Source organism: Branchiostoma belcheri, unplaced genomic scaffold (genome assembly GCF_001625305.1).
Source record: "Branchiostoma belcheri isolate BF01 breed outbred unplaced genomic scaffold, Haploidv18h27 scaffold54, whole genome shotgun sequence".
In the NCBI taxonomy this organism is placed as follows: domain Eukaryota; kingdom Metazoa; phylum Chordata; class Leptocardii; order Amphioxiformes; family Branchiostomatidae; genus Branchiostoma; species Branchiostoma belcheri.
This window is the reverse complement of record NW_017804176.1, coordinates 2,197,235-2,214,297: the sequence shown is the minus strand read 5'-3', so window position 1 is coordinate 2,214,297 and position 17,063 is coordinate 2,197,235. Positions and strand designations below refer to the sequence as shown.

General features: G+C 40.4%; 2 protein-coding genes across 2 annotated transcripts; one reads left to right on the top strand and one right to left on the bottom strand.

Moving 5' to 3' along the window:
• Positions 1-3,351: 3,351 nt before the first annotated feature.
• On the top strand, positions 3,352-12,875 carry LOC109481092 (chromodomain-helicase-DNA-binding protein 1-like). The gene is made up of 26 exons (XM_019783563.1): positions 3,352-3,662; positions 4,016-4,128; positions 4,425-4,531; positions 4,761-4,875; positions 5,024-5,055; positions 5,361-5,442; positions 5,805-5,964; positions 6,090-6,181; positions 6,537-6,606; positions 6,935-7,033; positions 7,247-7,343; positions 7,592-7,665; positions 7,797-7,910; positions 8,163-8,277; positions 8,407-8,554; positions 8,692-8,875; positions 9,309-9,395; positions 9,530-9,588; positions 9,761-9,844; positions 10,116-10,195; positions 10,326-10,534; positions 10,859-10,957; positions 11,207-11,277; positions 11,646-11,760; positions 12,169-12,277; positions 12,656-12,875. Exons 1-26 carry the CDS (start codon positions 3,566-3,568, stop codon positions 12,873-12,875), a joined length of 2,832 nt encoding a protein of 943 aa, XP_019639122.1. The 5' UTR covers positions 3,352-3,565.
• Positions 12,876-14,148: 1,273 nt separating this feature from the next.
• Positions 14,149-17,024, bottom strand: LOC109481171 (prefoldin subunit 3-like). Its single transcript, XM_019783675.1, has 6 exons — positions 16,904-17,024; positions 16,037-16,161; positions 15,797-15,863; positions 15,491-15,589; positions 15,122-15,260; positions 14,149-14,909 (listed from the first exon to the last, which is right to left on the bottom strand). The coding sequence occupies exons 1-6, from the start codon at positions 16,955-16,957 to the stop codon at positions 14,851-14,853; spliced, it is 543 nt and encodes a 180-aa protein (XP_019639234.1). The 5' UTR covers positions 16,958-17,024; the 3' UTR covers positions 14,149-14,850.
• Between the last annotated feature and the right edge of the window lie 39 nt (positions 17,025-17,063).

The following is a 17,063-nucleotide window of genomic DNA, read 5'->3' as shown; positions in this document are numbered from 1 at the left end:
CTATCCTCGTATATGCGTCTGGGACATTGCCTCCTTCTAATGGACTGAACCTTAGTGTAAAACAAATGGGACAAGCTTAGCTTGCTTTCTTTTGATTTCCAGTGAAATTTAATTTTGAACATGTAGTATATTAGGATCGTGATAACAGAAGAATAGCATGGATGGTGAAATTCAATAGTCAAAACAAATAGTTATTCAACGGTAAATGTTATTGAAACCCCATGTCGTAGGTCTACGTTATAAGACATGTATCTGTGTTGCATATGTATTAATTCCACGTTTCTCGCGACAAGAGAAATGTATTTATGTATGAATCCTCTGTTGAATAAAAATACAACAACAGAGTTTATGTTTCAGAGCAGTCGGGGGATCGGCAGGAGCAGGGTCCACAGCTATAGTTGCATACCGTGGCACCACAGCGCTCCTGAGCCATAATACATGGGGTTTTGGTGGAAGGTTGGTTGGACATGGTTTATCAATAGTGTACGTACACTCGTGAACTTTCAGACACTGAAGACGGTTGTGGCATCGCGATTTCTCTTTCAATACCGCTTGCCAGAGAGGGATAAACATGAATGTAAGTGGACTGATTTTGCTTATTATCTTCGGATTTCATTGGCCAGTATCTTACGGCCTGCCATCCAATTGTTCAGTTAAAATCTTGACCAGCCTACGGTACAAGTCAGTATTTTGTCATTATATGGGTCTTACGGCGTTACCCACTGACATACCGTGGAACGCCGCGGGCCGACTCAGTTTTGCTTACAATTTCATCAGAAGCGTAAAGGACTTGCCTATGTTGCCCAAAGTGGAAGTCTTGGACCTGAGTAGGAACTCTATAAGTTCCATGTCCTGGATGTCTTTAAGAAATCTGCCGTCTTTAACAACGCTCCTTTTGTCGATGAATCGGATTCAACACGTGAAGCTGGACGCTGTGATCGACCATCTTCCTAAGCTGAAGTTCGTAGATTTGTCCTCTAACCCACTCACATCGTTTTCTCCATACGAAGTGGGGTGGCCACAGGTGACGAAGGTGCTCCTCTACGGACTTGCCTATCACTGTGACTGTGACATGTACTGGCTTATTGCCAAGATAAAGTGTTTAGAAGCGTGTGCGGGAGGGTGGGAGACTTGCTGTTCGTCGTGTTCTGCCTGCTTTCTCGTTGCCAACGAAGAAAGGTCAAAGCTCTATTGCACCACTCCAAATCTGCCGGGAATTCAAAATGCCTTCTTTTCAGAAGTGGCTAGCAAGCTGACGGATTGTGAAACTACAACTAGAGCTCCCAACCTTACAACAGCTGCTTCAATAACTACCGTGACAACGGATGACGCGAGAAACCAAGGCTCTGAAAATGACGTTTCTATTGTCACATATGGAATGAACGTAAACGCAGAGAATAAAAACAACCTAACAATGACGATAACCGGGACTATACAAACCAGCACAGACAATAGTACTCTTCCTTCCATCGAGATTAGAAGCCCACAAGTTTCAGCAGTCATCATCAGTGTAGTCAGCCTGCTCATAACTGTTGCGTTCATCGCCTTCCTGGTCCGACTCGAACTGAAGTACAAGTTGTGCCGAAACCGTTGCCTGGCCGACAGCATGGTCATGGATCATCACTGGGTTATTTCGCCGCCGACAGTGAACGCCGCATGTGGGAAACAACAAACTATCCATCCACTTACACCGCCCATAGTCAACACATTTTATCACAGCACCGCTTCAGGGGGTTTGGGTCATGAACAGCCAGCTGTCCATCAGTTTACACCGCCAATAGTGAACACGTCATATAACAGCACCGCTTCGGGGGGTTGGGTCATGAATAGCTGGCTGTCCGTCAATTTACACCACCGATAGTGAACACGTCATATAACAGCAGTAACAGCAGTACTTCAGGGGGTTTAGGTCATGAACAGCTGGCTGTCCGTCAGTTTACACCGCCAATAGTGAACACGTCATATAACAGCAGTAACAGCAGTACTTCAGGGGGGTTTAGGTCATGAACAGCCAGCTGTCCATTCACTTACACCACCAATAGTGAACACGTCATATAACAGCTCCATGTCAGGGGGTCGGGTCGCGAACAGCCAACTGTCGGTCAAGTCATACCACCAATGATAGTCAACACGTTTTATCACAGCTAGCACCTGACTTCAGGGGGGCCGAATCACGAATAGCCAGCTGCCCTTCAAATTGCACCACCACCACTAGGAACAGTCAGAATATAGCCCGTTGCACCACCATCATGAATAGTCAGCTACCCAATCATGAACAGCGAGCTATTCATCACAACTGCGGCACCACAGTTCATTTCACAGCACAGCGTGAGGAAGATTGAATCAGTCAGTTATCCAATCCGTGAACAGCAAACTATCCATAAATCCATGACATCAATAGTAAACAAACATGTCAGATTACATCACCACTTCTTTGATCACAAACAACGTAACTATGGCCACGAATGTATCTTCTTTGATAAATGTAATGAAGAACAATTATACTGGTGGTGTATATAAAGCCCAGCTACAATGTACATCTCTTTTCTAGCAGCTGTTCTTCCGGTCAGACCCCAGAAGCTTAGCTTGCCCTAAACAGGCATAGCTTACATTTGATGTGTCTTCAACATCAAATTATTACAAGTAAATGAAATACATCACAAAGATGGTAGAATCAACGAGGTTAGAATTTAACCTCCTTGGCAGAATGTAACAATATGATCTTGAAGAAATTCATCTTATTTCACTTGTAAATACTTTTAACAATGGGAATAAATGTAATTATCATTAACTACTGATGACACTTTTTGTTTTCCTTGCTATACTTGTATGTTGATTGTTTTACTGCCATATTTCTACTATTAATAGCTTGTAAACTGAAGTTTTCGCGGTGTTTTACAAGGTGGCCGTTGAAAAATTCTAATAGTACAGTAGTGCGTTGGAAACGCATATTTGAAGTGTCATGAGTCCGCGGAAGAATGAATAAAACCGAGAATAAAACCATGAAAATTTGAACATTTAGAAGGTCAGCTTTAACTTGTTATAGTTAAAACAAACACATTTTCTGGTCAGTGAAATGGGACATTCCATCCAAGAAAACAATTCTCTATTCTAATATCTACATGGTGGTTGGAGTAGTCAGAAAATGAGAAAATATTACGACTTTCTTCCCCAACATCTGATTTCATTGGAGATACGTGTTTGAATGGCCCGCGCTGAGAAGTGACGTCATACGTTGGGAAATTCCAAAGTACGGTTCAAAATTATAATCTTCTATCAAAATGAATGCAATCAAAATAGATTAAAAATTCAATTTCTTTGTAGTATAAAAGCCGTATTCTCGATTGTAGTTTGTTCCCTAATAGTAATACCGTGCAAAAACTATATTTATTATCAAATTGTGCCACCCCTATTTGTCGAGTGTAATATTCTGAGTTGAAAGGTCACACTAACAAGTAGAAACACGCCCGCGCGCCTTTTATCAAAAGTCGATTCTCGCTAGAAATATTACTCACTACGTCGTACAAGCTTGCAGGACAGTGGTGTTTAGCGGTGTACAGAACTCATGGACAGACTTCAGAGCAAGATCAACCGGCTGAATGACCAGGATACCGGGTTCACAGCCGTGACTGCGGTGGAGTTGGAAAATTCGGGACTCAAAGGTGAGAACTACCGGTATCATGAAAAGTTCAGAATCACACACTTGTTATGATGTTTATAAAACCAAGGCCCTAGCCGCTGCGACTGTTGCAAGGCTTCTCTTGCTTGCAGTCTTTTACATTAATGTAAAAGACTGCAAGCAAGAGAAGCCCTGCAACAGTCGCCGCGGCTACCAAGGGCCTTCAGATTGATAGTGGTGTCAGAAAGCAGGTTTAGAAATAGCCTGATCATTTCGAATCATCCGTACAGTCCAAAATGTGCACGATGATGAGTATCCTGCTTGGAATGACAGTGAGCATCTACATGGAACTTTTTTGCCATATGTGATCATATTTGATGATGGTGTTTTTTTCAGACATCACTCTCCGTCCATATCAGTTAGATGGGGTGAACTGGCTTATCGAGCGTTACCATAGAAACCATGGCTGTATCCTAGGAGACGAGATGGGCCTTGGGAAGACTTGTCAGGTGGGACCTTCTATCTCAGATAATCTCCAAGCAGATATTGGAAGGCAAAAATAGATAGTAGCAATGTTTTTTTGGACAGTCGAGTATTTCCTTACACCCTACTTCTCAGAAAAAACTCTAAACTGTTGAAAAATTTCTTAAAACCTCCCAACTTCTGCTTGGAGATTTTTTTATCCATTCTATTCATGTATCTGTGAGACATTGCATTGGAGATCTCTTTGGATGCATTTTCTTAGGATGGTGGATACAGATGTCTGTGACCTAGCAGAATATGTTTTCCCTTTTTATCTCCCCAGACCATTGCCTTCCTGACATTTCTCCATGGAAGTCTGGATGTGAGCGGTCCATTCCTGATCCTCTGTCCCCTCTCAGTTCTCAGGAACTGGCAAGAAGAACTCAAGAGGTACTGAAGTTATGTAGTTAAGTCTTTAAGAAGATATGTTTGAAAATTGCTATGAACAAGTACAGGCTTTATATTTGGAAATGGCATGTGTTGGTCCACTTCCTCTTTGCTTCCTGTGACTCTAGTGTGCACAAATAACTATGGACACACACACAAACATACTCAAGAACAAAATCCTTGTACATCCACTTTTATGGTCAGTAACTGATAATATGACTATATTTCTCAGGTTTTCTCCAGGTTTGGAAGTAGTAGTGTATGTGGGACACAAGGAAAAGAGAGAGGAGGTTCGACACTCTCTCCGTAGACACAGGGACTTCCATGTCATGCTGTCTACGTATGAGGTAAAATGAATGATTTGATGTTTTTGTTATGAATGGAATATGCATTTTTCTTAAGTTTATGTTGTTTTAGTTTGTCAAAGTTGTAAATCTAGGACCCAATTATAGATCAAGTGATTCAGAAACTTTTGGCTGTCTTTCCAAATTCCAGATTTGCCTGAAGGATGAATCATTTCTCAGAAGGTAAGTGCTCACCATACTGTACATTTTTTGTACTTGAAAAAAAGCTCATGTCTAAATCATTTGTGTGTGGTGTGTGTTTATGTGTGAGTGAGTGTGTGTTTGTGTGTGTGTGTATAAATTGTGTGTTATACTTAGTTTGTCATTAGAAATACTTGCAATGCATGTTGTGTGTCCAAAAGGCTTAGCTTCGTAAGGAAGTCAGAGTTAAAACAAATTGGCTGTGATGAAATATATAATTATGATGATATACCATGATGATTGTAGTGTCAGGAACATTCATCCCACCCATTCTTGTTGTTTTGTAGGTTTGAGTGGCAGGCTCTTGTAGTGGACGAGGCTCACAGACTGAAAAATCAGAACTCTCTTCTTCATCAGACTCTCAAGGAGGTAAGACAACACTTGGTTAACCATCTCTCTGCTAACTTAGAAAGTTTTTTCCACAACATTTGTATTAGTCATAGGATAATTGGCAGAGTGTTAATACTATAGAAAACATAGCAGATTATTCTGTCATGCAACTCGAAACAAACAACACATTTAGCAGATCACTGAAAATCACAGAAAAAAAAATTCTGCCGAAACTACATTATTTTCTGTAAAACAACAGCAGATTATTCAGTCCTATATCATAGATTAAGGCTTAGAAAACTTCTGTCAAGCAACATCATGTAAAAAAAATAGTTTAACAACATTTAACAAAATGCAGCAGATTATTCTCTCCAACAACATTAACGTTACACCCTGTCCAGTTCACCATCCACTACCATCTGTTGCTGACTGGAACTCCGGTTCAGAACAACATGGAGGAGCTCTTCTCACTTCTACATTTTGTGGCCCCCTCCCTCTTCAAGCAACATTACGGGGAAGACTTTGTAGACAGATACAGTGCAGTGGACAATGACAGCTCTAGTAAGTGGTCAAATGTTGTCTGAATTTTTCTCCACTTTTAGGTGTTAATTTCTTCCAAGTGTTTGTTACTGTATGTTACAATGGCTGTCTCTTACCAGAGTTTGATATTATGATCTGAAACACAGGTGTGAGACAGGAGCTCCATACACTGCTGCAGCCATTCTTACTGAGGAGGGTCAAGTCAGAGGTCATCAAGGACCTGCCAAAGAAGTCAGAGGTCAGTTCGTGTTAGCTTGACCTGTCATCCTTGTTGTGTCATAGATAAATATGTGTACATTATAAGTCTTTCCTTTAGAACTCTAGGCATTTTGCATGTCATCATGTACTTCTAGATATCAACTCTTCAAGTTTGTGAAAAAGTGTGTGTGCTATGTCCAGTCACTTGTCTGGTAGAGACAAGTCAATACATTTCCCTCCTCCTTCTCTTAAAAGTAGGAGCTAGGCTCATGAAGGATGTCTCATTGTTGTTGTCCTCAAAGGAAGGCAATGTTTCTTTGTGTCCTTCATGTTTTTATTTAGAATTCATTGCCAAAATGTTCATCTACAGTATTTTGCCCTGCTATTTTTCACAGGTGGTCCTGTACCATGGCCTGACAAGTCTGCAGAAGAAGTACTACAAGGCTATCCTAATGAAGGACTTAGGTACTGGAAATTTGATTATTTTTGTGGGGACTTAATTTTGTTGTAAATGGGGAAAGGAGGCTGTCACAGTGTAGTTTGTAGTGTCATGAATTTGTGGTGGAGCATTCACTAACAAAGTTGCAAAAGTAAGGCCCCTCAAACATTTCAATATTTAAAAAGTCTGACTCAATAAAATTGTTTTGTCTTGTGTGTAGAATCCAAAAGAGGGGCTATTATTTTTCTGATAAAAGCTTACAAATATCTACCATTGCATAATTGAATTTAAAACATTTACATGAATGTGTCTATTTGAAGCTTAAGTGTAATTTTTTTGTATTTCTTTTTTCAGACGCCTTTCAGACGGTTGGTCCAGGTCCTACCAAAACTCGCCTGATGAATATCTTGATGCAGTTAAGAAAGTGTGTCAACCACCCCTACCTGTTTGATGGTACGGTCTGCCATTTATGCACATTGTGTTCCTTATCTGTATTCCGAAATACATCAACTTACAGAAATGAGTTGATAACTTCAAAACAAAGAGTAATAACTTGATTTTAATTTAAGATAAGGTGGCCCATTTTACAAGCCTTCATCACTATTTTTTAATAACATCTAAATATGTTACATAAATGAGTTGACTTTTAGTGATTTTGCATTTCAGGTGTTGAACCAGAACCATATGTACTAGGAGAACACCTGATTGAAGCGAGTGGGAAACTCTTTCTGCTAGACCAGCTCCTCTCCTACCTCAAGAAAAAGTAAAGACACTGTTACTACCATAGTAAATGTTTTAGTACATGTAGTTAAATGTTCATTTGGTATGAAAAATATTGATTTTAAATGATGCTGAGGAGACAGAAAAACATTTTAGCTACATTATATTGTTTCTTGAAAGCAATTTATACATTACAACAGCATTGTTATTTGCCAGGATGGCATTTCAGCACTATGGACAACACCATCTGGACACTCTAGCATAAAACATGCGTGTATTTTCCTATTCCAGAAGCCACAAAGTGTTGGTGTTCTCCCAGATGACAAGAGTTCTGGACATCCTTCAGGACTATCTTGGCTTCAGAGGTAAAAATTACTTTAGTCCTCCTATATGTACATTCTGCCAAACCCCATAGCTAATAGAGAGTCGACCTGACTTCATGATTATGCAGAATTAACTTCTTTAGTAATCAGCAATATTTTGTTCCCACCACCAGGTTACAGCTATGAGAGACTGGATGGGTCTGTGAGAGGGGAGGAGAGATATCTCGCCATACAGAACTTCAACCAACAAGACGATGTGTTTGTATTTCTCCTCAGCACAAGGGCAGGTAGGAAGAGTGATGCTCATTCTTTACAATGCTTACAGAAATACATATACTTGGTAGATACTGGTCACCACAAAAACTGCAAGACCACCATGAACATTATTTCATCGACAAGATTTGTGGTATTTTTAGCCTTTGTAATGTATGTATTGTGACACTACTATGTACTCATAATGAATAAAAAAACTTTAAGTTTTTGTTTGTCAAGATGCAGCTTTTTTGAGGCTTTTATGTGTTACAACTGCCCTTCCTTAGGTGGACAGGGGTTAAACCTGGCCTCAGCCGACACTGTCATCTTCATGGACAGTGACTTCAACCCACAGAACGACTTACAGGCTGCTGCTAGGGCTCACAGGATTGGTCAGACCAGGTCAGGTGACAGTTGTCTTCTTTTTCAGAAGTACGTGACATTATATTTTGTAATTCATCATTAGTAAACCCAATTACACTCTTCTTATTCATGTTTTTGTTCAAACTATTGTTCTGTATTTCTTTGCAGGCCTGTGAAGATCATACGCCTGATTGGTGGCAGCACAGTAGAAGAGATCATTCTGAAGAGGGCAGAGGCCAAGTTGAAGTTGACAAACAGTGTGATCGAGGGAGGCCAGCTCTCCGGCTTGAACTCTATAGCAGACAGTGGTGCACAGGTAAACATCTTAGTGTACTACATAGATGTATTCAAATTTTCCTCCCTGCCCTCTGTTTTACAATGTCAGCTTGCTATACTTTCAACCAAGGATCCGAAATAAATGGGTGTGGCCTGATTATTGTTCTCCTGCTTCAGCTTTCTGACATCCTGAAGTTTGGACTGGATAAACTGTTTGAGACTGATGAGAGCCTGGAGAGTCTGGATAATGCAGACCTGGAGGCCATGCTGGGAGCCAGTCACCGTGGTAACTGGGTTGAGGAAGTCACTCCTGCATCACAGGACCAGGAGGAGGAGGGGGATCCAGAAGAGGAGGAAACTGGTAATTTATGACCAAACATTTTTTACCTCCTTTTTTTTTACCTCTGTGTATTTGTTTATTTTCTTAACTCAAAATTCAACAAGAATTCATCAATGAAAGGCAGTTTTAATGGCTTTTTGTGTGTTAGCTTGCTTGTGTGTTTGTAGTTATTTGAATGGCAATGAATGCAGTAGTATCACAGGAGGTGAGGGGAAACCACAGACTGACAGGAAGGACAATTGGAGGTCAAAATGGTCTGGTTGTGGGATATGCAGAGAATCAGTGAGAATTCTCAACTCAAAATACAACATGGAGGTCTGAAATCTTGATTCTGTTCCAAAAATTCCCCTGCCAATGCAGTGTTTGACAATGGCAGGGAGACAATCACTGACTGTTGGATGCTGTCAGTAGTGGAAACACAACTGCTTACCTTGTGTCAATTTTCTGCCCACAGCCAACAACATGTATGTGTTTGAAGGAAAGGACTACTCCAAGGAACCAAGTGCTGACGATCTAAAGGCGTTTGAGACTCTTATAGCAGGTATGATCATCGGCACTGTAACTTTTCTTTGCCCTTTCATTGTCAAAGTCCTCGAAATACTTCTATACTATTCAGTTTATCGTCTGTTGTTCCCATCTTGCAAGTGTTTAAGTTTTGTGTTGTTTCCTCAACAGTGGAGGCTTCTATAGAGGAGGACACACTGTCAGATGAAAGAAGGCTCAGAAAGAAAAAGGTAACTATAATTTGGTTGGATGATATTGTTCTTAAAATATTTACAACAGTTTTACTTTGTGGCGACCTTTCCACCACAACATCAGGTGTCTTTTAAAACTAATTTTCTTAAATCATATTAGTAGTTTTCAAATTTACATGTACTTGATGTGTTATTTCCTTGTAATATCCAGGCTCCCTTGGTCAGTCTGGCTGACCTCCCCACACGGAAGAGGAAACAGCTGACCCCAGAGGAGCTGGAGGAACGGAAGAAAAAGGTAGGACTGACAGGAAGGTCAAGTTGGAGGTCAAAATGGTCTCCCCTAGGTTGGGAGGAAGCAAGGTCAAATTTGAGGTCATATTGGTCTCCCTGCAGGCTGGGAGGAAGAGACACAGAAAATTGCTCAGAATCAGTGAGAAATTCTCAATAATTAATAAAACAAAAATTTCACAACAAGAGGTGTGAAATCTTTGATTTGTTGTTCTTGTTTTCCTTTGGAGATATATTTGATTTATTTCTGTATCATTTGGATGTCCTGTTCCCACCAGAGACAGGAAACAGCTGCCAAGAGAGCCAAGCTAAAGGAGGAAGAAGATGTGAGACGAGCACAAAAGCAGAAAGAGAGAAGGTGGGGCTACATTCAGTTTTGTACTTGGCATTACCATTGATTTGAAAAGGCAACTGCAGCTTTGATGGCTTTAGGTGTTACTGTTGACATTTCTTAACTGTTGACTCACTAGTACTCCCATTTATAACAGAGAAGCAAAGTGGAAGTCACATGGCTACACCACCTGCAATATCGCCATGGAAACAGACGAGGAGGAGAGTGATGATGAGGTTACCATGATAACAGATGATGATGATGAAGAGGAGGATGTTGACAGGAGGGCCATTAACTACGTGATGGGAGACGTCACCCATCCTCAGTGTACAGGGGACCAGGACGCCATCATTGTGCACTGTGTTGGTCAGTTTCTTCAGCTGAAATCTTACCAAATCAAGTCTTCATGTTCTTTTGCGAATAATACACATGCAGTTATTTACTTGGCATGTTGGGGACACTGACAGGAAGTTATGTCAAAGGTCCCAGAAAAGGTTATCTCACTTCCTGTCAGGAATTCAATTTCCTACTACACGTATATGCACGTCAGTTGCGTTATGAAAACAAGTGGGAAAATGCATAAGGATACAATGGAATCAGCGAGAAACAAACAAATCTACATATGTTAATTATGGAGTGAACTTAGGGCTTGATTTCTTGTTGTTGTTGATGTATCATGTTTGTTTACAGATGACTCCGGGTCGTGGGGCCAGGGCGGTCTGTTCTCTGCCCTGTCAGCCAGGTCCTCCCAGCCTGAGATGCAGTACCAGTTAGCTGGAAAAATGAAAGGTGTGTGAAACAACAACTACAGTTACTACAGATTCTGAAACGTTTATAGATTTCTTGTGGTTGGGGGATTATTCACTCGAAATCTAAAGGTTCTAGGTTCGAATCCCGAGCATACCCCAGTGTTGTGGCCTTGGGAAAGGCACTTACATTTGTACATCCACACTCAGCTCAGGTGAAAATGAGTTGTGCAAAGTATGGAATGTAACTGGCTATAAAGATAAAACAGTTTGTGACTTTCCTTCATGACAGATCTTGCTCTTGGAGATGCCCACCTGATTGCTGTGGATGACAGAGAAAGTAGAACCAAGGGCAGTGACATGGTAAGTTCTTCTTTTTCTGCAGTTTTGTCAACTTTTGAACTTGGTACAATGAAGAATTCAACACAATGCAAATATTGAAATATTTGCAGTGAGTGATTTCATTTTCATGATTTTCACAGTGACAGCAAAGTCACGATGACACCTCAGATATACCGGGGTACATTTTGTCTCCTGATTTCTGTACTTAACTGTTTTGTTTCTACTGCAAATTTAGGCACTGCAAAAACATAATTTTCCCTCCTGCGAAATTAAGTCCCCGCTAAAATGAATGATTTTTACTGTGACATTTTGATCTCTTCACTATTTTGTCTGTGTTTAAATGTGATCTAACGTGTGTGTGTTGTCCTTGTGTTTTGTTTGGGACACAGGTAGCCCTGATAGTGGCCCAGGACCGGGACAGAAACAACAAGCTCTCAGGGATCAAACTGTCAGCCCTGAATCAGGGACTGGTCAGGATCTGCACAGCAGCAAGGAGAATGAAAGGTCCGTCTCTTGAACAGTTAGAGGAAATCTTGCTTTCGTTGTGTCTGTCTCAGGCCTGACCAGCGACTTACAATGTACATGACCATCATCATAAACCACCTTGTTCACTTTGCATGGTCAGTAGTTTATGTTACCATGAACACCTCAAGGCAGGTAATCTAATTGCTACAGCACATTTTTTCAAAATTTAAATGTTGTAACTAAAATGAAGTCATAACTTTTATACAGTATGGATAGCCACAATAGCCACTCCTCTTAGAAGGTACAATGTGTTTCTTTGGGGGATTGAGTACATGCACATGGGGATACCTTAATCCAATCTTTCTTCTCATCCTAATCCTAGCCTGTGTTTCATTGTATAACAACATAGAGGCAAACTTTGTTTTTTCTCCGTGTATTTCCATGTAGCCAGTGTCCACCTGCCCAGAATAGGGTACAACACCCCTGGGTTCAACTGGTACGGCACAGAGAGACTGATCAGGAAACACCTCTCCTCCAGGGGGATACCCACATACATGTATCTTTTGTGTTCACCATATGAAGTAAAGGTGAATGTGAAGCCATTTTTAAGCTGTAGGGTTAGTGGGTTGTTAATCCACTATGTGTCTAGCCTGAACGTAAAAAGGCTAAGGGATAAGAGAAGGCACTTCACTACATTGACTGTAAGTGCCCTCTGACTGAACATGCAGAAAATGCAGGGCAGTACCAGATAGGTGGTTAGCAAAAATCTTTTCAATTTTTTGCTGTGAAAAGCTGAACAGATAAGTAACCCAAGGCTTGCACTGTGAAGGGACGGGCTTGTCTACGGGTAAAATGTTGTTTTTGTTTAGTTTTTATAACACTTGAGTAATACATGTATACCTGCCTGTACATTATAACCTTGACCTTGGTGTAGCTACTACTACCCTCGGAAGAACAAGAAGCAAGCTGTGGCCAAGACTACTGGAGCCAGTGCCTCCACCTCTCAACAGACTACAAGTACTCCTGTGTCCCATACCACTGCAGGGAACTCACTGCCAAATTTTATGCAGGGTGTGGTGGTGTTCTTACATGATGTCACCGATGAACAAAGGAAGAAGTACACAAGATACCTTGTGGCATATCCTTTTGTGTGAAATGTAAGAATTACATGTAACACTTCTGAACAGGGACATAAGAGGATGTCAACATGGGAGACAGTGGGTTCTTCTTCTCCACTCGTCCCATGTTTCTGAACCCAGCATCCCGCTTCAGGTTGTTCTTAACTACAATCATCACAAAAAGTTTGAAAATTCAAATTTGATGAGTCATCTCATTGGAAAGATTATCAAGTACCTGATACCCTTAAAAATGCCAAATTTCCCCTGCCATCAGTGTCTAACATTGGCCAAATTTTTGACAACCCACCCACAAAATGAGGATGTTTGAATTACAGTATAATAATAAAGAGCTAGTTCCCATTTTTGTATCCTTAACCATTGTCACTTATGACGGAGATGTTTGTGAGTACCCTACAGAAGAGACAACCCATGTGGTGGTAGGTTCATGGAGCAGTGATGATCAGGTGGGAACCTGTGCACTACATATATGTAAAACAATGCAGAATTTCAGTAATTTAAAAACTAGTAATTTAGACTTACTTTCAACCTTTAGTACTGACTGAAAAGTTGGGTTAGGATTAGGGACAGGACTATAAAGGAGGCCCATTACAGTTGAATGTCATGTGCAGTAATATCACATCAAAAATATAAGGACACAGCACCATACGATTTTCTTCAGCTTCCAACACACACATTTATTACTTGATGCCCAAACAATTCCTGCAGAGGCGTACATCTTTGAAAAATGTGGCTTCTTGATTTCAAGTTGTGTTCCTTATGTTTCACTGCTGCACCGTGTCTATTCTGACAGCTGCCGAATTCATTATCATCCCTAAACAGGTGCTGCAGCAGGTGGCGGCCGACTGTACAGAGGCAGCTGTTGTGAGCACCAGGTGGCTTGACGAGTGCCTGTCACGTGGACGGAAAGTTCCGGAAGACCCGCACAAAATAGCATTGAAATGAGACTCTTGCACATACTTGTATCGTGTCATTTGGGTATTTTTGCCCTGCAGTGGGATTTGGTATGTTTGGAAGTTACACATACATGTATGTGGATACTCTATTGTTGTGAAAGATTTTAACAAAGAAACCATTTAACAAAAATTCCAAGAGTGCTGTTGTCAGATGTATCATGCATACATGTATACATGTATAATCATGAGATTATAGTCAACATTATTATCAAGAAAACGTGGCAAACACAACAATAAAGGTAGAAAAAAATATATATATACAAATGTATACATGGCATTTGTACACACTTAAAGACTATCAGTCAAAAATAAAGAAAGGAACAGAAATTCAATATATTTGCTGTTTCATGTTGCACAACCAATCACCAATGAACACAAAAAAACATGATGCATACAGTCATAACTATGCATTGTTAAGTACATACACCCAGATTTCTGCCATTACTTATTTTACACACACCATTACCTTAAATTGCTATCGGTATTTCTAACCTAATGTTTTCATTTTTGAAGGCGAACACAAAGCAATCCTTAGAAATAGCAAGCTAGGAAATAGCAAGCGAGATCTGTTTTTTTGTCTTCTTTGTTCAATCTAAATGATGTGGGAATAAATCTCTATTCCATCATGTGCATACTTACATGGCTAACTCTGCAGAGAGGTTAGAACATGAACCCACACTGAAAAAAAATAGCATACACAGGATGTGCTACACTCAGGCACTTGGTGACATGTGGTCGAAACAAACCAAATCAATACCTATCTTTGGTGACAAAAACAAAGGTGGCAGAGCACACAGAAACTTAATTCTTGGAGAGGCAAATAAGCCAGTTCACAGTGTGAACTGTACATGCGCAGTGTGATGAACTTTGGGTAATATGTCAAAATTAAAGGCCCCTAAGACATAAACCATGTCTGGACATGTATCAAGCACAGTCCAGACAAAAACTGTTTACAAGTTAGGGGCCTGCTTATTATCAGTTAGCTTTGGAAGGGTGGGGTGCTGCAGTTCATGTAACTGTAACTATTATGAGAAGGGTTAAGGTAGTTTCGCTGCCTGTCGTCTTCTGACGTCCCAGTTGAAAACTCTGGCCATGTCTGGGTGGGTGGTTGGTTAAGGCACAAACCTAAATTGTTGGCAAGACAAAAACCATACACACGGCAGCAGACCAAAGTATTCTGAAACAAATAATATAAATAGTACATGTAATACAACAATTTCTGGTAATGCATGCTACATTTCCCAGTGACATACCTGTACCTTAAGCAAAATGCAAGCAGATCTTTTATCTTTTTCGTTAAAAGGATACTGACTTCTGTGGTAGTCAACTGGTTCCTTAAGAACTCCAAGTCTTTCTCCACTTGAGTCATACTTGAGGTGGCTGCGCTGTGGTTTTTGGCCAGCAGAGCAGCAGCATCATCCACGCTGTACTCCAACATGACATTGGCCTGTGGATGGTAACATCATACATTGTAGATTTGAATCTGCATCCATATAGTATATAATATAGCTGTAAGTTGTAACACACCAGCTTCACAGGTGTATGATGTGGCAGCAGATAGTTAAAATATATATTACACTTAACAACATGTTACCCCTACAAATGTATCAGCTGTGTGGAGTTGCAATTCATGTGTCCTTATAAGGTGATACCAAGATGACCAAATATGGTACGTACCCCCAGCCAAAGGCAGACCTTGTCTGTTGGAGGGACGGTTGCCTTTGCATACAGATTGTCTGACATCATAAAACTGGTCTCCATTGGCTCACTGGAACCCTGCACAGCACCATTGGATAAACATTTTCAAAATCAGTGAGACAAAGCAAAGTAACTAAAATTGACATTTATTGCATTTTTTTATACCATGTGTCTTCACTTTTTTCAGAAAGACATTGGTATGCCAAAAAGCAGTTACTCAAGCAACTGGATATGATTTTGAAAACGTCAGACTCTGAAACGTCAGAAACTCTGATAATCACATACCTTTCTGCTTTGCATGTGCTGAATTATATCTAATGTTGTCTTAATTTCTGGGATTTGCCCCTTCAACCTGCAAAAGAATGGTATAACAAAAATCAGGGAAAAACAATCTGGATGCCTAAAAAAGGAAAAGGACATTGTTATTTTTTCTCTTCTCTCTTCTTTTTTTTTCTATACGTCATTCCAAAAATATTTTTAATGTGTAATAATTTTTTTTTATAATTTTGAACTTGCATTAATTACCTGTTCTTCTTCTGCTGTAAGTTGAACTCCATGAACTTGTATTTCTGATACTGCTCATCCAGCTTACGGAGGACTTTCTCTGCATTTTCATGCTCCGGTTCCTTCATGTAAGCATCCACATCTTCCTGTATATACGGCAACAAGAATTGGAGATTTCAGACTTCTGCAAAGTGTTTGGGGTTTTCGTTAATGCATTGGAACTGTGGAGGGGATTGTATAATGTAATGTAATCATGTAACCACTTCCTGAATTCCTCCATATACTGCCCACTCTGGTGCATGATGGGTCATCTTCCTGTCAATCCACTGTCAAAAGCATCATGGTTCAAACAACCATATTTGTTATAACTTATAGTGTGATGTGTGTCACTGTGTGTTTGTGTACTGCACTATGTAAAAACTGCTGCCACAATCCACTGCAAGTTTTTTTTTTTACAATTTACAACTTTCAAACCCTCCACATTACCATGTTCATAATTTTTCTTCTACCCACAGTTGTAACGTTACAGATCCACTAAGTGTTCAGAATTCAATTCTGATAGAACATGTCATTTGTTTTAGTTGGAAGCTTCCACTTTTCCAACACGTACCAAAAGAGCTACAGAATCAACGTCATTTCAGTCTCTTGACACCAAACCAAAGCACAAGAGTGTATGATACAACATGTATACACGCTTTTACATGCATGTCACACATTGTCAGGCAGAAGTTGAGAGAGAGACAGGGGTGGGGTGCGAAAAGCTCACTTTAACTGCACGCAGCAACTTAACTAAGGCAAACAGTCCACAAAATCGTACATCAAAATTTTCCTAGAGTTTGTCCTGAGAATTCCAGACGCTACATTGTTGGAAGAAACGCGCAAACTCACCACAAATCGCATTTGAGGGATCCCTCCATGTGCTTTCTGGTCCTCTGCCGCCATTTTGGAAGGAAAATGTAGTGAAGGCACATGACCATATCCAAATCTCGTTGATCAAAAACATGAGTAAACTTCACCTAATATGTAGCTCATATGGTCTTAAATGTCA

Bases quoted from the DNA above. Each gene is read 5' to 3' on its own strand.
- LOC109481092 (XM_019783563.1), top strand. From the start codon at position 3,566: ATGGACAGACTTCAGAGCAAGATCAACCGGCTGAATGACCAGGATACC. The intron at 9,845-10,115 runs GTAGGACTGACA...TGTTCCCACCAG, and splicing joins TGGAGGAACGGAAGAAAAAG to AGACAGGAAACAGCTGCCAA. The intron at 12,278-12,655 runs GTATCTTTTGTG...ACCTTGGTGTAG, and splicing joins AGGGGGATACCCACATACAT to CTACTACTACCCTCGGAAGA.
- LOC109481171 (XM_019783675.1), bottom strand. From the start codon at position 16,957: ATGGCGGCAGAGGACCAGAAAGCACATGGAGGGATCCCTCAAATGCGA. The intron at 15,590-15,796 runs GTATGTGATTAT...GGTGCTGTGCAG, and splicing joins AGCACATGCAAAGCAGAAAG to GGTTCCAGTGAGCCAATGGA. The intron at 15,261-15,490 runs GTACGTACCATA...TACCATCCACAG, and splicing joins AGGTCTGCCTTTGGCTGGGG to GCCAATGTCATGTTGGAGTA.